Source organism: Zalophus californianus, chromosome X (genome assembly GCF_009762305.2).
Source record: "Zalophus californianus isolate mZalCal1 chromosome X, mZalCal1.pri.v2, whole genome shotgun sequence".
In the NCBI taxonomy this organism is placed as follows: domain Eukaryota; kingdom Metazoa; phylum Chordata; class Mammalia; order Carnivora; family Otariidae; genus Zalophus; species Zalophus californianus.
Window position 1 is genome coordinate 75,740,373 of NC_045612.1, and position 21,871 is coordinate 75,762,243.

At 38.8% G+C, this 21,871-nt stretch overlaps 1 protein-coding gene across 1 annotated transcript in view; it reads left to right on the forward strand.

The window, feature by feature from the left end:
- Positions 1–952: 952 nt before the first annotated feature.
- EDA2R (ectodysplasin A2 receptor) overlaps positions 953–21,871 on the forward strand; it is a 65,475-nt gene continuing 44,556 nt past the window's right edge. The window contains exons 1-3 of the mRNA XM_027608927.1: positions 953–1,029; positions 15,626–15,695; positions 16,582–16,678. Coding sequence (XP_027464728.1) covers positions 16,592–16,678 — 87 coding nt within the window. The 5' untranslated portion in view covers positions 953–1,029; positions 15,626–15,695; positions 16,582–16,591. The remainder of the gene's footprint in view (positions 1,030–15,625; positions 15,696–16,581; positions 16,679–21,871) is intronic.

Genomic DNA, 21,871 nt, shown 5'->3' on the forward strand with positions numbered 1-21,871 from the left:
AAGCTTCCTTTCCCTTTATCCATAATGCAACTTGGTACGCCACAATTTGTTAGGCCCCCTCACTCTATTGAAGAGCATTTCCTTTCGCTGGTCATATTTTCTCTCTTATTTTTCCCTTTTCTCTGTTCCCTTACTACCCTTCTAGCCTGTACCTCATAGTTTGGCACCTCATTCAGTATTGTGTGCTGTTCTCTGACTATGTCCAGTCTGTCTTATCTCCCCTATTCCTCTGCAAGTTCTTCAGGGTCAGGTACTAGTAACATTCCAATACTTCTCCACTGCTGACTCTGTGATTATAAACTTCTAAACTCCCAGAGTGTCATTGCTGGAAAAAAACTCGTAGTCTATCTAGTACAACCCCTTCTTTGTATAGAGACTCTGGGGCCCAAAGAAGGTGATTCCACAATCGAAATCTCCTTAATTTTGAGTGGTGTTTCCCGTTTTATGTCTCCTCTCCTCCTGTCCAAATCCTATCTAACTTTCTGAACAAAGGAGAGAAAAAAAAAAAAAAGAGGGCCAAAGCTGGGAAGTGGCTTTTCCATGTGTCTGAAAATTGTTACTTTTCCAACACTAGTTTTCTGAAAAATTCCAGGCCCGCTAACATTCATGTATAGAACTTTGAAGAGCTAGCTGCATCCTACCATGCAATAGTTACAAGAAAAGAAGTCTGCACGGTGCCTCTGACCACTTGACCCCTCTCTCTGTTCCCACGGACCAAGCAAAACCTAACTCCCTGTCTGCCCACAGTCCCTGGAGCTTTTTGATTCCTTCCATAGGAGTGGCTTGGTCTCTGTTTACCTCCCCTTCCCCGCCTCCCAACAGCACTGTGTCAGTCTCAGGGGTGGGACTTCTTTGCATAGCCACGCCTAGACACTCGAGTAGCCTAGTAGCTGCTTTGGGAGCCTCAGGGGGGGCGGAGAAATAGACGTAGCATAAAAGAAAAGGAGAATGGGTTTAGGCTGTTGCTGCTACACAGGGATGTGAAATTAGCCTGAGTGATTGCAACGGATTTCATCTACTGTGAGTGTGGTATGTAGGCTGGGGGCTGAGGGGTGGGGGCTTGCTTGGTGGTATGTCTGGCCTGCGCTGAGGTGTGTTTGTCTAGGAATTCTGTTGCTGAAACAAGATCCATCCAATCATATATTTACAGGGTAAGTGCGGGAACACTCCCTGGCATGACAAGGCTGCTCAGATCTGTGGGACATAGGGATGGAAGTTCAGGATCAGGTTAGGGTGACCCTACTAAGGAGCTACAAATTCAGAATGTCTATGAAGGCATTCCGGTGGTCTGTCTGTCCATCCATCGGTATCCCGAGAATGCTGTCTAAGGTGCCAGGGACTTGAGTTAATAGCCCAATGGCTTTGGAGGGCCAGTGTGCCCCTGTGTAGGCTTTTACTGGACCTGTATGGCCTTTGAGAACATGCCTGGACACGTCCAAACACCCTGAGCACATGGGGTTTAGAGTTAAGGAAAACAAGGAGGCTGGGAGCTTAGAGGAAGGAGGGGTTGGATCAGACATGTGAAGCATCCCCAGGGAAGTTGAGCTGCCAGCCCACCCACGTGGCCCCTGGGCAAGTCAGGACTTGTGTAAAGAACACTGGGGCTCTATTTGGGGGCTTTCAGTCTGCCCCTTCACCCAATAGGTTTTTACTTGATCCCTCACTCCTGGAAGCTGAGCCCAGAGCAGTGATATTTTGATCCTGCTTTACCCCAAACACTGGCCAAGGTTAAGGCAGCTGTGAGACCTGGGGGACAAGAAGAGACCTGCCGGAAACCTGGAAGAGCAGAGACTGCAAAGTTTGGACTGGTGTTAGCAGTGTTGGCCAGTGCCCTGTCATGTAGGGTGACTAAGGCAAGAGAGTGTGGAGCGTCTTCCCCTATATAACTCTCCTATCCCCTCCTTTACCCCAATATACCTTCAGTCCAATATAACAGGCTCACTGAGCAACTACGCTTTGTCACCACTATGTGAGATAGATACTTAAAATGCACTGGGACCTGACAGTTTCATCATGGGTATAAGAACAAATATATATAACAAAGATAGGCTTTAAAGGTTTAGTCAAAATCCTTTGAGGTTGTCAAATAAGGACCACTTCAGGTTGAACCAGGGATAATCAGAAAGACATTTTTTACATTGTCACACCTTTTAGGGCTCCAGAGACAAACTACTTGAGTTCAAATCCCATCCCCACCATTTATTAACTTGTGTGACATTGGGCAAGTACAATTACTTCCTCCTTTCAGAACTCGGTTTACTCCAGGCTAAAATGGAGACAATAATATTGCTTACTTCATTGTTTTTGTGAGGATTAAATTAGATAATCCATGTAAAATATCTGTACACACTTAGCACAGTGACTGCACCAAAATAAGCACTCAATAAATGTTAACTATTATTATTTAAGTTGGACCATGAAGCACAGATAGGATTTCAACAGGTGGAGATAGGAGAGAAGGCAATCGAAGCAGGAAAAACAACAGGAACAACTGTTTGGAGGCAGGGAAGATCAAGACATGTGAAAAGAACACAGGCTGAACTGGATTTTAGAATACAATTAGGGAAAAGTGGAAGTTAAGTTTGCTGTGGTACATTGGTGACAAACTGGAAAACTTTTAGATGTTAAACTTTCTGTTTAATTGGACAAGCACTAGAAAGCCATTGAAAATTTCTGAGCTAAAGAAAAAAAGTCAAATTTATGTTTCCAGAAGAATAATCTGGTAAATATGAGTCAGCTGGATTGCAATAGGAAAGCACGAGAGGTGGATAAACCAGATGCAGAGAGGGAATGAGACCCTGGAGCTATGATGGTGGCTTTGGGAATAGAAAGGAGGTAATACATTTTATAAGACATCACAAAGTTGAATCTACAGAATTAAAAGTTGATAAACTATATGAGATTAAAAAAGGAGGAATGAAAAGAATCAGAATCTCTTGGGACTGGCTTAAGCTTTAAAAAGGTACATTCCAATCCCATTTCCATCTACTTCTCTGGATGGTACAATAGAAAGTATTTCCACTTTCTTTTTTTTTTTTTTTTTCAAGATCTTATTTATTTGACAGAGAGACACACACAGCGAGAGAGGGAATACAAGCATGGGGAGTGGGAGAGGGAGAAGCAGGTTTCCCGCCCAGCAGGGTGCCTGATGTGCTTGTATGTGCTTGATCCCAGGATCCTGGGACATGACCTGAGCCGAAGGCAGATGCTTAACGACTGAGCCACGCAGGCGTCCCGTATATCCATTTTCTTAGTTAGACAGCTGTGTTCAAGTCCTGAGTCTGCTACTTATCTGCTGTCTGGGATCCTAAACATATTATTTATCCATCATTCCTAGTCAGGATTGTATTTCTATATTTCTATATAGCATTTAGAAATGTGTGTGGGAAGCATGATTTTTAATTTTTTAATTTTTTATTTTTAAAGATTTTATTTATTTATTTGACAGAGAGAACGCACAAGCAGGGGGAGCAGCAAGGAGAGGGAGAAGGGGAGAGGCAGAGGAGAGGAGAGGGAGAAGGGGCTGCCTGCCAAGCAGGGAGCCCAACACAGGGTTCAGTCCCAGGGTCCCAGGATCATGACCTGAGCCGAAGGCAGACACTTAACTGACTGAGCCACCCAGGCACATTATATATATATATATATATATATAATGACTGAGGCACTATGGCATTTAGTGCCAACAACGAAGAGTTGTTTTTCCCACCCACTTATAATACCAACTGTAAGTCCAGTGAGAAATATTGAACTTCTCTGAGGCTCAGTTTTCTACTCTGAAAAGCAGGGACAATAGTACTTACATAATAGTTTTATTGGGAGGATGAAGGAAGATAATCCCTTTAAAGTACTAGCACAATATCTGACATATGGTAGGCTTTCATGAACCATAATTTTCTTTCACTGCAGTTGACTTCACCTTAAAACATCCTTGTTAGTCTCTGAACACTTCCAGAGGGAATGTACTTAGTAATCTCTGAGAGAGTCCATTCCCTTCATGGAAAGTCTTAACTCTTTAAAAGCTCTTCCTTTTGTTAAACTGAACTCATTCTCCCTATGATTTACACTCTGAGGTCTTAGTCATTCTCCCTGGAGCAACTCAGAGCAGTCTCTTTATTCTCTTCCATGATAGTTCATTATAGGTCTGAAGGACAGAGACCCGATCCTCCCGCATCTTCTGATCCCAGGTCAAAGAGCCCATTTTTCCTACCATTTCTCACATGGCATGTTGTCAAGTCAAATAAGACTGTGAGGATTTTAGCTATATAAATTGGGGTGATGGTACCTTCAAATTGATGAGAAACACTGCATAAGGAGCAGGATGAGTGACTGTGACAAGTTCCTTTATAATTTATTAATTCTTAAGTTCCCACTATGTGCCAGATATTTTCAAACCCATCATCTCACTGACTCCTCACCCCAACTAGGAAAGGTATAGATCTTCTTATCTTTATTGTACAGGTGGCCAAACAGACCAAAAAAAATAAATAAATAAAACTTTCTAGAGATTGTTAGTATCTGAGCCACAACTGGAAGTTAAATTTTTCTTACTCCAAGGTTAATGTCATTCTTTTTTTTTTTTCATTTTCCACAGTTGTTTGTGTTTAAAATATAGGCTGGGCAATTAGGCCAAATTTGACACTAGAGAAAGAGACTAAAAGAGAATGGGTTATCTAATTGCTTTATACTAGTTATTCTTTCTTTGAAAGACCTCATTTAGAAAAGCTTTTTAAGGGAGAAAAAGTCCCTAGTGCCAGAGGAAAGGCAAGCAATACTACCAGGGAGCACAAGCTAGGCCATAAAACCTTCCTTTAGATGTCTTCTTGACCTGCTCTACTTGAATGCCTTTTGCAGAGAGTGAAACATTTTTGGAGCTATTCCTCAGAGCTGAAGCTGGAGGTTGAAGCAGAAACTACTTTTCTCTGCTTCCTTTCTAGAGACTAGCTCCATCTATCAGTTTTCCCATTGGATACATGACAGGAGGGATGTGAGTCAGCTTCACCACCAGTCTGCAAAATAGAAGGTATTTTTCTGTGTTCATGGGAAATATGAGGATGGCTATAGTTTGTCTTGGATTAGAATTAACTACATATGTTTTCTATGTTCCTCACAAGATTAATTATGATTTCTTAAAGGTAGAGAAGATGTTTTATTCACCTCTGGTGTTTCCTCTTGCCACCATGTCTTAACAGAATGCCTAGCATAGAAGGCACTTAAGTATTTTTTGAGTGACCAGAAATCCATCCTTCCCTTCCCAGGGTGACTACAGTTATGATATCCCTTAAGCATCCCAAAAGATATCATGACATTTTCAAAAATAAATAAATTGTCATGTAACATATATGGCGGAATCAAAGACTAAGATGTCTTCACTTACAGGAGATTGTTAGTCACCATGGTAATGTGAGTAAGCCGAAAGGACCACTTCCCTTCTATGGGCCACATCTTCCTGACCCAACCTACCTTTTGGAAATTTTTCTTTTGAGGATAAAATGAGCCAAGTTTAGGCGGTGTGAGTGTGGTGGGGTGGGGGGGAAGAAGCTACAACCTAATTACTCACCAAGTAATTAGTCTTAAACCTGGGCCCACCCTTTCTTTAATTATGGGAAATAGACAAGCCACTAGGCCCTGAATTTGGATACTTGAATTGTAGTCCTGTCTCTGCCACTGACCAACTATGTGACTTTGGGAAAATTTTCTCCCTTCTCTGGGCCGTAGTCGCCCCATCTAGATCATCAAGGAATGGGGTTAGTTTGCCTTGAAGAATCCTTTTGGGATTCCATAATATATTTTCAATTATCTGTTGGTTTGAAGTTTTGACCAGCTGCCAAAGAGGAAAAAAAAAATAATGGAATATGTGATACTATGAATGTGAATACTGAGGTACCTATTTCTAAAAAAAAAAAATCAAAAATCAAGTAGAGCTAGATGGCATTTCTTTATTGGACAACAGGCAGTTGTGGCTAAGAAGAGTTTTAAACTTCCTTCTAACTCTTAAGATTATAGGATTCTGAAAATTGTCTTACAGAATGTGTGTTTACATATGAGATCATAGGCTTCTTGCTATATGTCTCACCTTTCTCCCACTACCCTGCCAAGTCTTATATTAGTGCCTCTTCTTTTTATTGGGCACCCTAAAAAAAGGCAAAAATTATTTTGGTATCAATATCTCATACCCTGTAAAGGCAGGCTACACTTTATGGACTGGTTCTCCCATTTCTATTGGAAGGATAAGTGGACCTAAGCTATACTCTGAAATGCTCATCAGGTTGTATGTCTGCTTCTTTACGATATTTTATTCTCTGGCCGATGAGGAAGGGATAGTGTGCTTGATTGAATTTAGATTGCTTCAGGAGATAGGGCACTGTTCTTACTGACATCTTCAGAGAAATATAGCTATTCCAGATTGCTTGGTAAATTAGACAGGGTGGAGAGAATGTGAGGCAAAAAAAAAAAAAAACATTAATAGAAATCAGAAATTAGTACCCTTGACTGAGTTTTATCCAGTTCCCAGCCCTGCAAAGAATTCATACCATGAATCCAGTTCCCAACTGGGATAACTCAGCCAAAAGCATATCTTCCTTGGGAAGTGAATAAATATTTATCCCCAGTCCTTCTGGTGGGATAACTAGTTTTTGATGATACCATAATTTCATGGTGTCTGTGGTCGTTGGCACATTAATAAATGACTCACTTTGGCTAAAATCACAGTGGAGCAAAGCAGGGGTTTTGGATATTGGCTAAGTGTTTGGCCCGTGGCTTGTCTCCAATTCCCTTTTCTCCCCCGCTCTGGGTGGGATAGTAACAACAATCATAACAACCCTCACATGTGTAGCACAAGCCAGAGTTTCCAGAGCATTCTCACATGCATTATCTCATTTTCCCCTTGAACATCATCCAGGGCAGTTTCTGTGCCTTTGTTCCCACTTGGGAAGACTGTTTCAACAATCATTAAAATGATATTTTCCCCTCATAATCAGCCCCAAATTTGCAGGTCTTAATTTCATCCCATTTATTTTATTAATTATATTGCTATATTCTTAGCTACACAGTTCTTTTCTCCCCTTCCCTTAACATTTTTTTCAGCAGTTGCTAAATAAAAAATATTTATATATTTTGTAGCTTTTTCTCCTCAATTTATAGTCTTTTAAGTTATGTTTATCTTTTTAGGTTTGTGCGTTTTTGTTGCTGTTGTTCTTGTGAATGTGTGTGCTCACACGTGTTTTGAAGGAGAAATGATTTAATATGGTTAGCATTTGCTTTCGGCTGAGTGGAAATGACCCAGTTCAGTTGGTTATTAATTCTATCTATACAATGACAATATGCTTTTAATAAGGATTTTTTTTTGTCTACCCCAGCGTCTTTATTCTTACAGAGGTATTGTCTGTTGTTCTGTATACTGGAATAAAGGACAAGGTAAATAGGTGAGGCTTCTTTAATTTTGCACAACTCCCTTCATTCTCCTCTGTTGATAATCCTGACATTACTGGACCAGTTGTTGCTATCACTAACAGTTGAAATTCTTTAGTCACTTTGGAAATGGAAAGAGAAGCCTGTTAAAAACTATAATTACCACCCATGGTATCTGAATCACATCTATGAAGGTATTATCATTTACTCAAACAGTAAAAGACAATTTACTTTTATCACATGCCCACAAAATAAAATCAAAATAATGCATCCCCAGTCTTGATGATCCTCTACCACCTTGTACCAACAGTTGATACTGTAATTCACCTCTTACTTCTCTCTTTTTTTAAGATTTTATTTATTTATTTGACAGAGAGACACAGCGAGAGAGGGAACACAAGCAGGGGGAGTGGGAGAGGGAGAGGCAGGGTTCCCGTGGAGTGGCGAGCCTGATGTGGGGCTCAATCCCAGAACCCTGGGATCACGGCCTAAGCTGAAGGCAGACGCTTAATGACTGAGCCACCCAGGCGCCCCTCACCTCTTTCTTCTTAAAACTTTGTCCTGTACTACGGACAATCTGGGTTTTATTCTTTCTTCCCTGGCTTCCTCTTCTTGGCTGCTGCTGGTTCTTCTTCCTCTTCTAGCTTCAAATATGGATGTCCCTCAGTGTTTTGTTCTTGATATTTTTCTTTGTTCATCTAAGCCTCCACCATAATTTACCTATACCAGTGTTTCTCAATCTCTCTCAGAGGTTTTGATTTAATTGATCTAGGGTATAGGTATTTTTTAAAGTCCTCTTGATGATTTTTTAAAGGTTTTATTTATTTATTTGATAGAGAGAGACACAGTGAGAGAGAGAACACAGCAGGGGGAGTGGGAGAGGGAGAAGCAGGCTCTCCGCAGAGCAGGGAGCCCAGTGCGGGGCTTGATCCCAGGACCCTGGGATCATGACCTGAGCTGAAGGCAGACGCTTAATGACTGAGCCACCCAGGCACCCCCCTCTTGATGATTTTGATATGCACCCATGAGTTGGTCTTTTTATACATTTGACTTATCTCTAAGCCCAACCTATGTTCTACGTATTTCAATTACCTGCTAGGCACCACCACTGACATTTCTTATCCCCTCCATACTTAAAATGATTTGAAAACCTAAGTATATTGACTTTTTTTCTAACAGTGAACTCTCTGTTCACACTTTTCATGTCCTTGAGGTTCTTCTGGTTTCCCTCAGAGTCTTCTCTGACTCATATTTTTCTTTAGACTCTCACATCCATGGAATTGTAAGGTTCTAGTGGTGCTTTTCGTAAAGCCTGTTCCCCTCACCATTACTTTCTTTCTATTGTTGCTACCACCCATGTCCTGGCCCTTATCTCTTAAGGCTTGGGAAGTAACCCTGTCTAACCATTCTTTCATAATAAAATAAAATTTAAAAAAATAAAGTACAATCAGATTAACATTAAGGAAATACCTTTTTGCCAAACAAAGATATTAATGATAAAAAATTAAATTTCAGTGACAGCCTGGGAGGACCTCAATTCCCTATTTTAGAGTTCACTGCCTTGGAAAGCATGCCAGATTCATGGGTCCTAAATTCCCTGTGGTCTGGCATTGTTTCTTACTAGATAAATAAATTCAGAGGAATCTTTTTTCTTTGAGCCTCAGGGTTTTTTAAAATTTATTAATTGGTGATAATAATCTCTGGCTTACTCCTGGGGTTATTGTAAGAATCCATTGAGCTGACTGATAGGAAACCTTTTATAAATTGTGAAACCTTTCACTGACACAGAAAACTGTGATCATTACTTTGTAGTCTTTAACCATTTACTAATTCAACAAATATTTATCTAGTGCCTACTATGTGTCAGGCACTGTTATAAGTATATGAGATAAAGCAGTGTGATCTCATGGTACTTACATTCTAATTGGAGGAAGAGCCAGGCTATAAAGGTATAAATAAGATGTATAGGATGTTAGATGGTTATAAGTACTGTTGAGAAGAATGAAATAGCAAAGGAGTATAGAAGATGTGGAAGGAAGTTACAGTTTTAAAGGAATGGTCAGAGAAACCTCACTAGGAAGATGGTATAATAAAGAACTGAAGAAGATAAGGGAGGGAATTATGTGGATATTTAGGGGAAAACCTGCCTGACTGAGAGAGCAGCAAGTGTGAAGAATTTATAAGTTGGGAACAGTCCTGGTTAGTTTGAGGAATAAGAAAAAGGCCAGCATGGCTGGAGTTAAGAGATTAAGAGGAAGAATAGTAGATCATAAAGTCAAAGAGGTAATGGTATAAGGGGAAATAGGCAGATCATCTCATTGACCATTCTAAGGACTTTAATTGTATTGCATGAGGTGGAGAGCCATCAATAGATTTTGAGATTGGAAATGACATGATCTAGCATGTTTTAAAACTAACTCTCCACCCTCAACCCCTTTGTCTTTATCACCCATTTTTTTCTAAAAACAAAACAAACAAAAAACAATGGGTAGGCCCCAGTTCACTCCCTCACCAAGTTTCCTTTGAATGTGGGAGAGACAAAAAAACCAACCAACCAAACAACAACAACAACAAAAAAGACTTTTTCTGACTATACGTTATAGTCAGGCAAAACAGACAAGAACCAAAAAAAAAAAAAAAAAAAAAAAAACCAAACCAAAACAAAAAATCCCTTAAAGTAGTAATTTTCAAAGTGGGCTCCACATGAAAATCACCTGATGAACTTTAAAAATTCCAAATATTAAGGCCATACCACTGACTGGTTACATTAGAATCTCAGGAATGGGGCCCAAATATCAGTATTTTTTGAAGCTCCCAAGGTGCAACCTATACAAAGAACCACTAGTCAAAGAGATTGGCCAAACTCATAGTATGAATGGGAACCTTGAGTCTAGCCCTGGGGAGGAACATGCTTCTGATGGGAGAGCTGTGCCTGGGATCATTCACCCTACTGAGGAGTGTAAAATTCACAGATAGTGGTGCAGGAGGAAGATAAGATACTTGGTAGTTTGGAAGCAGGTTATAAGCAAGAGAAAGCTGGGATAGGAGTGGCCATAAGTAAGGCCAGGAAATGAAGGGCTGAGAGCTAGCACCAAATGATAAAGCAACATCTGGATTATAGGCCAAATATCTGGAAATAATGAAGGCACTCATTATTATAATGAGATTAGAAGCTTAATTTTCAAAGAAAGCAGAGTTCTCAAGGCCAGGCTGAGCAACTGCTTTGATTTTTGGCAGTCTTATACATGTGGGCCACTAGGTAGGGCCACAGGAGAGGAATGGACAATGCATGGACCAGCTGCTGTCTTCCTCACCCTCTTTAATACCACACCTCCTGCACTGCTCAGGCAAAGTAAATATCTTCCCTGAAGTCCTGAGTTCTTAATTTAGACCTGTCATCCTGTCCTGCCCACCCGTCCTAGATACAAAGAACATGTTTCACCCCACAAGCATGTGCAAGTTGAGAAGAGCAGCAGCCGCAAGCTGTGTCCGAAGGCAGCTGCACCGGCAGCAGCCTGAGTACCTTAGATCTACCAGAAACTTGGCCAACATTGATTTTTCAGAGCACAGTGAGCTAATGTGAGGATTATTATTAATGTCAGTCTCATTGCTTCTCCTCTTCCCTGTCTACTTGTATTCTTACTCTTCTAGGTTATTGTTATTATTATTATTTATTATTATTATTTTGGAATCAGGACAGAGGGATGGGCAGGGAGAGAAGCCACATGACAAAGAGACAATATAAAGAGACACTAGTTATTTTGCCACTTGTCAGCCCCTCTGGTTAAATCCAATCAATATACCCAAACAACACTAGATAAATTTGGGTGAAAAAAGTTGAGTGGAAAAAACTCACAGAGGCACATATCAGAATATTCATAGTAGCTCTTTAAAATTTTAATTTTGGGGCTAACTTAGGTGGGTAATAACTACTGGAATAATACAGGGTAGTTCATAGTATAGAATTAAAGAAAAAGCTGAAGAACCAGCATTTTTAAAAAAATTGAGATAAAATTTACATACCATAAAACTCACCTTTATAAAATCTACAATTCACTGCTTTTTTAATGTATTCACAAAGTTGTACAACCATCATGACTCTCTAGTTCTAGACCAGTTCATCACCCCAAAATGAAGCTCACCCACAGTCATTCCCCATTCTCTCCTTCCCCCAGCCCGTGGCAACTAGTAGTCTACTTTCTGTCTCTAAATTGTCTATTCTGGTATTTCATGTAAATATAATCATACAGTATTTTTTTTTGTGCCTGGCTTAGCATAATGTTTTGAAGATTTATCCATGTTGTAACACATACCAAGTACCTCATTCCTTTTTGCGGCTGAATAATATTTCGTTGTGTGTTTAGAGATGGACATTCACATTGTTTCTACATTTTGGCTATTATGAATAATGATACTAGGAACATTTATGTACAAATTATTTCAAAGACTTTACTTATTTGTTTGACAGAGAGAGAGAGACACGGCGAAAGAGGGAACACAAGCGGGGGAGTGGGAGAGGGAGAAACAGGCTTCCCACTGAGCAGGGAGCCACATGCGGGGCTTGATCCTAGGACCTGAGCCAAAGGCAGATGCTTAATGACTGAGCCACCCAGGTGCCCGTGTACAAATTTTTACGTGGATATATACTTTCAATTATTTTGGGTATATACCTATGGGTGGAATTTCTGGGTCACATAGTAACTCCATGCTTAACATTTTGAGGAACTGCAAAAACATTTTTCAGAAGGACTGTACCACTTCATGTTCTTTTTTACATTACATTTTGCATTTATTTATGTTACAAATTGTTTGGAAAAGACTTTTTATTCAGTGTTTAAGTTCTTTTTAAAGATTTTATTTATTTATTCATGAGAGACAGAGGGAGAGAGAGAGAGGCAGAGGGAGAAGCAGGCTCCTCAAGGAGCAGGGAGCCCGATGCAAGACTCAATCCCAGGACCTTGGGATTACGACCCGAGCTGAAGGCAGACACCTAACCATCTGAGCCACCCAGGCACCCTTCAGTGTTTAAGATTAAAAACTACAAGATTTTGCTTGCAGCTGATGAGTGAAAAGAAAAAAAAATATCAACTGATTAGCTAGTTAAAATGTTCTGACTCAGAATAAAATTATTAATAGATATACCAGTTACTTTGTGTAGGCTTAAGAGTTCTGGAGCAAAATAGGTCTAAACAAAATATATCATCTGAGAGCATAGGGCTAATGAGTATATGAATTACTGAGTAAGAAATCTGATAAAGAGGGGTTATGGCAGACCTTTGATTCTTTTAGGCTTCTAGCAGTTGGTTACCACATGCAAGGACCGAGCAGCCAGTTATTTCACCTTTTTACTTGTCTGAGTTAAACAACTTTAACCCACTAAAGCAGGAATAAAGTGAGACCTTATAGATCAGGTAGAAAACATAAAGCAGTCCCAATTCTCCAGCAATATATGAGGGTTCCAATTTCTCCACATCCTTGCCAACACTCACTTACCTCCCTTATTTTTTATTACAGCCACCCTAGTGAATGTGAAATGGGATTTCATTGTGATTTTGATTTACATTCCCCTAATTGCTAATGATGTTGAGCATTTTTTTCATGTGCTTATTGACCATTTGTATATCTTCTTGGGGTGATGTATATTCGGATACTCTGCCCATTTAAAAAAAGATTTTATTTATTTATTTATTTATTTATTTATTTATTTATTTTTATTTATTTTAGAGAGAGAGAGATTGAGAGATTGAGAGGTTGAGCGGGGGAGAGGAGTGGATTCCTTTTTCCTCAAGCAGACTCCCCACTGAGTGTGGAGCCCCACTCAGGGCTCAATACCAAGACTCTGAGATCATGACCTGAGCCAAAACCAAGAGTTGGATGCTTAACTGACTGAGCCACCCAAGCACCCCTACTTTGCCCATTTTTAATTGGGTTGTCTTTATTTCTGAGTTGTCAGACATAACTATATATTCTACATATAAGTATTCTTTCAGATCTCTAGAATTTTCAGGGTTTTTCTCCATTTAATATGAATTGCCTTTTTATTTTTTTAAGTGTCCTTTGAAGCACAAAAATTTTACATTTTCATTAAATACAATTTGTCTATTTTTTCTTTTGTTGCTTGTGCTTTTAGTGCTATATCTAAAAACAAACAAAAAAAGACATTGCCTAGTCCAAGGTCATCAATATGTATACCTATATTTTTATAAGAAAAATGAAAAATTATAAAAAAAAAAGATTTCTTACAAAGAAAATTCTTATAAATAAGAGTTTTATAGTTTTATCCCTTACATTTGGGACTTTGGTCCATTTTGAGTTAATTTTGCATATAGTATGAAGTGTCCAATTTGATCATTTTTCATGTGAACCATTTGTCACAACACCTTTAAAAAAAAAAGCTGTTCTTTTCCCATTAAATTGCTTTAGCACTCTTTTTGAAAATCAATTGACCATAGCATAACAACTTTATTTATAATGGCCACAAATTGGAAAAAGCCCAATGTCCATCAACCAAAAAATAAAGTATAAATAAATTATGGCATATCCATATAATGGGATGCTAAACAACAATGGTAAGGAACAATTGTTGCTGCACACATGATGGATGAATCTCACAGAAATAACATTGAGCTAAGAAAGCCAGAAACAAGAGTGTTCTTGTATTAATTCAATTTATATGAAGTTCAAGGACAGATAAAACTAATAACGGTGACAGAAGCCAAAATATAAATTACTTGGAAGAAGGGGATGGTATTGACTAGGAAGGGCCATGAGACAGCCAGCTGAGGTAATGAAAAGATTCTGTATCTTTATTTAGATAGTGTTTATATGATTATATACATACGTAAAAATTTTATAGGCCTGTCCACTTGATTTTGGATGATTCAGTCTCATCCTCTGTGACATTTTAGAAGTGTGTCTAGATGTAGTTATGAAACACCTCAGAGTAGCCCTAATTTTCTCAAAACCTAATTATTATCTCTCACCTTCTCTTACAATAAAAAGGCCATTACATCTGCCAGAGGACAACTGATGACCACAGGGAAGAATTTGACATAACTTCTAAGTTTGCCCCTGGATAATAACATTTAAACATTATTAAACAGTTTTCCTGTATGCCCTGACTTCAAAACAGTCCAGAGTCTATGTTATTTTGTTCTCTGTAATAAAGACAATTCGTTAAGCTTATAATGAAAGAATTCATTTTGTATGTTTTAGATAAGCAGTTTGACAAAAACAGAGGTGGGGGGGAACTGTCTGTTCATTCCCTGGATTCTGCTATGAGGATTTAGTAATAAGCCTGTCTTGCCTAAACATATGTCTCAAAGCCTGTGTTAGAGGGATGTGTTAAGATTCATGACAAATAACATTTATTAGATAAATGGGGGTCTGGAATTCAAACAAAACAGAGTGTTTTGGACACCTGAAGGCTAGAAGCAGCTGCTGTGGAGATTTCAGATGCCTATGTCAGGAGCTTATCTCAAGGGCAGGGCTACTCTTTGGCTTCTGACAATGTTTTTCTGCTTTTGTGGGTAAGAAAAGGATACAGGGTAGTTGTCCAGACCAGTATGCTGGCTCTGTGCCCATGACACTTAATTCCTTTGTCATAAGGCCTATGCGACCACTGATAGTTTAGGTCCTTACTAAGAAGGATAGGTATGGAGGGGACTATGTTTATTGAGGCTGACGACTATGGACCAGTAATTGAAACAACACAAGAGGGAACATTTTTAGTTTGTGCAAGAATGAATTTTGTAGCCCACTTTCTTCTGAATGAAGGAATGAGGAAGAATGGTCCAGTTGATGGTGAGAAAAGAAACATTCAAACAAGAATACCAGCCAGGATGACTCACCCTAACACCATTGGGGACTTTTGAGGGGAAGAATGATGGCCTCTCAGAGTTCACATTCACTCTCCTCTCTTCCAACATATATACTTAGGATTTTCAGCACTTTGAATAGCCACCTGAAGTTCACCTTGGTATGAGGTTAAGGAACAAGCAAAAGAATCTCACTTTGTCTTTGAATAGTGCAAGTCGTGGGTATCAATTACTTGAGTCTCCCTCATTAAAGTCATCTTTGTAGAAAACTGTGTACTTAACTCTGTCTTATTTTGTGTAGCTTTTTCAAGTCTTCATAATGGTTTGATGGACCTTAGCTCATTTAATCTTCCCAAGAACTATATAAGGTAGGTGAGAAACATACTGTCCCCTTTTTTCAGATTAAGTAACTATGGCCAGAAAAGATAAAGTGACTCATCCAAGGGCATAGGTTGAAAGAAGAAGAGTTAGGTAAGTTGAACAACTAACCCAGTTTGCCTGAAACTGTCCCAGTTTTAGCACTGAAAACCCCATATGCTGGGGAAGCCTCTTAGTTCTGAGCAAACCTGGATAATTGGTTACCCTATAACCAGGATTAAACTCTATATTTCACAGCTCTCAGGTCAATGCTAGTGATACTGCCCTATGCCATCTGTATTCTGAGAACTGTTATCTGAGTAGTGTTTCTTCTTCTCTACCCCTTAGTGTACCAGGATATTTCTTCATGGTGGATCACCTCCCCTCCCACTCTTCCCTAGGGCAGAAGCAATGACAGCTAGTGGCCCTCCAAGGTATTCAGGACAGTTTTGGAAAAAAGAAAACCATGTTTCAGTTTTCTTATTCACAAAACAATGACAATAATCCCTATAGTGCTTACCTCACATGGTTGTTGTGTGGATCAAATAATAATGGATGTGAAAGTTCTTTCTAAACTGTTAATAGCTGGTCACATGTGAAAAATTGTGGTTATCCTCTACCCACCCAGACAGAAGCTAGCTCCTTGTCTTACTGTCTTTCCAGGTCAGCAAGTGGTACAACAACTAACTGTGTGAACTTTGGCAAATTTCTTGGCCTCTGTGCCTCAGTTTCCTCATATGTAAGTTAGGGATAATAATAATCTCTGATATGGTGGTGTAAAGTATTGAATGAATTATTTTTAAATATACAGCTTTTAAAAGAGTTCTGGGCACATGGCCAGGGCTATATAAGCATTAGCTGTTTTGGATTGGCTTCCTCAACCCCTGTAACTCAGAGCCAGAGACTATATTAAGTGGATCCATAAACCAAGTGACCCATAAACCAAGCCATCACTTTCCATTTTCACTAGCTCCCTAGTTTTTGTGTTATGTACCCACAGCCTTCCTACCATGGATTGTGAAGAAAATGAGTACTGGGACCAATGGGGACAGTGTGTCACCTGCCAGCTGTGTGGGCCTGGACAAGAACTCTCCAAGGTAAGTACCCCTGATCAGGATACTTATTTCTGTCACATTCTAGGAACCAGCCTTATAACTGAGTGGGTCCAAGATTAAGAGAGTCAGCCCCACCTGTGTCTAATCCAGTCTAGCAGGCAAAACATGGAATCCAAAGATTATGATAATAGCAGTGACAGTACCAACAAAAAGCCCACCTGACAGGATCAGGGTCAGGGGAGGGTTCCATGAGATAATGGCATATATCAAGAGGAAATATGGAATGCAGAGGCCTAGGAAGACTATTTAGCATTAGGGAAATCTTTCAACAAAATTAGGTTCCATCCACTTGGGATTCAGGAGCCAGATGTTAGGTCTGATCTGATACAGAGCTACTTCAGATCAGGTAGCAGAGGAAGGCCCCTCTAAGGAGATGTCTTCTGGGGACAGAATATAGCTCATACAGAGTTTCAAGGTGGGAATGAACTAGGCACATATACAAGGAAGAAGAAGTTTAGTGCAGCTGATGTATGGTAAGTGAAATAGAGAATGGTACACAATGAAGTCATAGAGGGAGGTATGGGCCAAACTATGTGGAGTCTTAAAATCTATGATGAAAATTTTTCATTTTTTCCCTAAGTACACCAGGGAAACTTTGGGGGGTTTTGATTAGAAGAGTGACATGATCCTAGAAGTAAAATAAAATATAGCAGTTATTTAGCCCACATTCCTATCTCTCTATTTCACAAAGTCCCGGAGACACCAACAAATGCAAGCACCAACTCTAATTTTAACTCCTTACGTGTAACATTCCGTACCACAGAGGAGTGTCCACATGGTTGATAAGGAATCCCAGGACCCAGGAAAGGTCATCAGAGGTTAGATCATGTTGGACATTGGGATGGACCTGATGGACTAAGCTGCTTGGCTTAACATAATCTATTTTCAGTATTACATAGATCTTCATGTTAAAAAGTCTTGGCACTCTCATTAAGAACAATCTCTTACAAATATTCCTGTCGTGTACATGGCTATTATGTTTAAAGCCATCCATGTTTACAAACCTGAACTTCTCCAAGGGAGAAAAATAGGTCTTTCTTTGTATCAAACTGCTGTTACCAAACTCTTAAAATATGACCCCTGACGAAATGTACATTTGTGTATTTCAGCACCACTAGAAAGCTCAGAGAAAATGAATGAGTTGCAATGTTGTGTTCCTGCAAAAACTTTATATGTAAACAGATTGTACTTGTATAGCAGTCTGTACCTTGTAAAGGACTTTCATGTAGATTATCTAATTTGGCTCTTAGTCCCACCAAGGAGGTATTAAGAACTCCATTTTAGATTAGGAAACTAAGACTTGGAGAGGATGCATGACTTTCTCAAAGTCAAAATGGTTCAGTAAAAATAAACATGAGCCAGATAAACAAGGGTTTGAGCCTCAGCTTTGCGGGGGGGCGGGGATTAGTTTAAATCTGACTCAATTAGGATATGCTAAATTAAAAGTAACATAAAGCAGCAGTGACTTGAACCATAAACACATTTATTTATGTAATGAACTCTAGAGGTCAGGAGACTGTGGTTGGTTGAGCAGATCAACAATGTTGTTAAGGACCCAGGCTCTTTTTATTCTTCGGTATCTTGTTTTGCCTTCATGCTTGTGTCCTTTTGTTTGCCATAACTCAAAGCATCACATCTTCACAGCATAGTCAAAGTCAGGAAGAAGGGGCAGGGACAAAGTACCTTCAATTTTATTAGGGAAGAAGTATTTTCCTAGAATACTTCCTAGAAGTATTTTCCTAGAAGCTCCTCAGCAGATTCCCCCTTATATCTTATGGGTGCAAATTGACTGCTGTATCTCTAAACTACAAGAAAGGTTAGGAAATTAATACCTGGCAAATGGGAATGGGATTGCCATGATTAACTAAGACCAATCAAGAATCAGTTCTTGAGGTTGGTCGCCTTGCAACTGAGAATGAAATCAATGTGCTATTAGTAAATAAGAAAATGGGCAATAACTTTTAGATAAGCAGCTAACATCACCTAACACAGCCTTGTATTTATAGTTACTTTTATTTAGTTTTAGAATTCACTCATATGGACTGTAAACATTACTATAAATAAATCTTTACAGAAAATCAACAGTATTTCCTCAGGACATATTTTTAGAAGTGTAATTACCGTGCAAAATAATGCATACTGTTTAGAAATTCTTGAAATATATTAACACTTCTGAATTTTTTTTTACTAATTTCCATTACAATTATATTTATTTTCAATAGTGCATGGATTTCTTATATCCTAAAAGGCAAACCACACATGAACAATGCATGTTTCTATCATCTATTAATTTTATACCTTCTTTTGTAATGTTAAATTACTAATTTGAGAACTCTTTTTTAAAAGATTTTATTTATTCATTAGAGAGAGAGAAAGAGCACAAGAGGGTGTAGGGTCAGAGGGAGAAGCAGGCTTCCCACAGAGCAGGGAGCCCGATGTGGGACTCAGACCAGGACTCCGGGATCATGACCTGAGCTGAAGGCAGTCGCTTAACCAGCTGAGCCACCCAGGCAACACAATTTATGAGAACTTTATATTATTTTGTTTTTTAATTTGAGGGGGTAAAAACTTTTTTGTGTTTATTGTCTATTTACATTTTCAATTGTGAACTATTCAGATTGTTTTACTCTTCTCTTCATTGTTTATTGTTTATCCTTTACTAGTTTAAGACACTAGACAGTATAGCAGAATATGGAGTGTTTTTTAAATTGTCTTTATATTATATAATATTTTAAAAATCAGAAATGGTTTTGAATTTTGTTTCATTTTATCAGCATTTGTTGACAATTTCATCTATTTTCCTCTTGACATGATAATTTGATTGTATATATCAATAAATTCCAAAAATTAAAATATCTTGCATTTCTAGGATAAGCCAATTTTGATTGTGATTTTGGGTTGCATAACCTTTTATGTTTTAAAAGTTCATATTTTATAATATGTAAACACTTTTATAGCACTATCAGCATCAAAATTTATATAAGAATTGTGCTAACTAGGTAAAATTAAGAATATTGATATTCTTCTAATTATAAAACAGTTAGTTTTGGGGGCCATAATCATTTGAGAGAATTACTTTCACCTCCTAATTAGGAAAGATTCTCAATATAATATTTTGCATGATACTTTATTCTTTTTTATTAGAAAGCAAATTATTCATTCATTCAAGAAGTTATTCTTTTTCTGTTTCTTTTTAATTTAATTTAATTAATTTAATTTAATTTTTTAAAGATTTATTTATTTATTTGAGAGAGAGAGAATGAAAGAGATAGAGAGCACGAGAGGGAAGAGGGTCAGAGGGAGAAGCAGACTCCCTGCCGAGCAGGGAGCCCGATGTGGGACTTGATCCCGGGACTCCAGGATCATGACCTGAGCCGAAGGCAGTCGCTTAACCAACTGAGCCACCCAGGCGCCCAATTTTATTTTATTTTAAAGTGTTATGTTAGTCACCATACAGTACATCATTAGTTTTTTTTTTGCTTTTTTTTAAATTTTATTTTATTATGTTATGTTAGTCACCATACAATACATCATTAGTTTTTCCTGTGGTGATCCACGATTCACTGTTTTTGTATAACACCTATGCTCCATGCAGTACATGCCCTCCTTAATACCCATCACCGGGCTAACCCAACCCGCTAGCCCTCTCCCTCTAAAACCCTCAGTTTGTTCAGAGTCCATGGTGTCTCATGGTTCGTCTCCCCCTCCAATTCCCCCCCTTCATTTTTCCCTTCCTTCTCCTAATGTCTTCCATGCTATTCCATATGTTCCACAAATAAGTGAAACCATAAGATAATTGACTTTCTCTGCTTGACTTATTTCACTTAGCATAATCTCCTCCAGTCCCATCCATGTTGATGTAAAAGTTGGATATTCATCCTTTCTGATGGCTGAGTAATATTCCATTGTATATATGGACCACATCTTCTTTATCCATTTATCTGTTGAAGGACGTCTCGGCTCTTTCCACAGTTTGGCTATTGTGGACATTGCTGCTATGAACATTGGGGTGCATATGACCCTTCTTTTCACTACATCTGTGTCTTTGGGGTAAATAACCAGTAGGGCAATTGCTGGGTCAGGGGGTAGCTCTATATTTAATTTTTGAGGAACCTACTCACTGTTTTCCAAAGTGGCTGTACCAACTTGCATTCCTACCACCAGAGTAAGAGGGTTCCCCTTTCTCCACAACCTCTCCAACATTTGTTGTTTCTTGCCATGTCAATTTTTGCATTCTAACTGGTGTAAGGTGGTATCTCAGTGTGGTTTTGATTTGAATTTCCCTGATGGCTAATGATGATGAACATTTTTTCATGTGTCTGTTGACAGTTTGTATGTCCTCTTTTGAAAAGTGTATGTTCATGACTTCTGCCCATTTTCTGACTTGATTATTTGTTTTTTGGGTGTTGAGTTTGAGAAGTTCTTTATAGATCTTGGATACCAGCCCTTAGCCAGTAGTGTCATTTGCAAATATCTTCTCCCATTCTGTGGGTTACGGTTTTGTTTTGTTCACTGTTTCCTTTGCTGTTCAGAAGCTTTTTATTTGATGGAGTCTCAAGAGTTCATTTTCCCTTTTCTTTCACTTGACTTTGGAGATATATCTTGAAAGAAGTTGCTGTGACCAATGTCAAAGAGGTTACTGCCTATGTTCTTCTCTAGGATTTTGATGGATTCCTCACATTGAGGTCTTTCATCCATTTTGAGTTTATCTTTGTGTATGGAGTAAAAGAATGGTCGAGTTTCATTCTTCTGTATATAGCTATCCAATTTTCCCAGCACTGTTTATTGAAGGGACAGTCTTTTTTCCATTGAATATTTTCTCCTGCTTTGTCGAAGATTATTTGACCATAGAGGTGAAAGTCCATATCTGGGTTGTCTATTCTGTTCCATTGGTCTATATGTCTGTTTTTGTGCCAGTACCATGCTGTCTTGGTGATCACGGCTTTGTAATATAGCTTGAATTCAGGCAACATGATGCCCCCAGCTTTGTTTTTCTTTTTCAACATTTCCTTGGTGATTCGGGGTCTTTTCTAATTCCATATAAATTTAAGGATTGTTTGTTCCAGCACTTTGAAAAATGTCATTGGAATTTTGATTAGGATAGCGTTGAAGGTAAAGATTGCTCTGGGTAGCATGGATGTTTTAACAATGTTTATTCTTCCGATCCATGAGCAT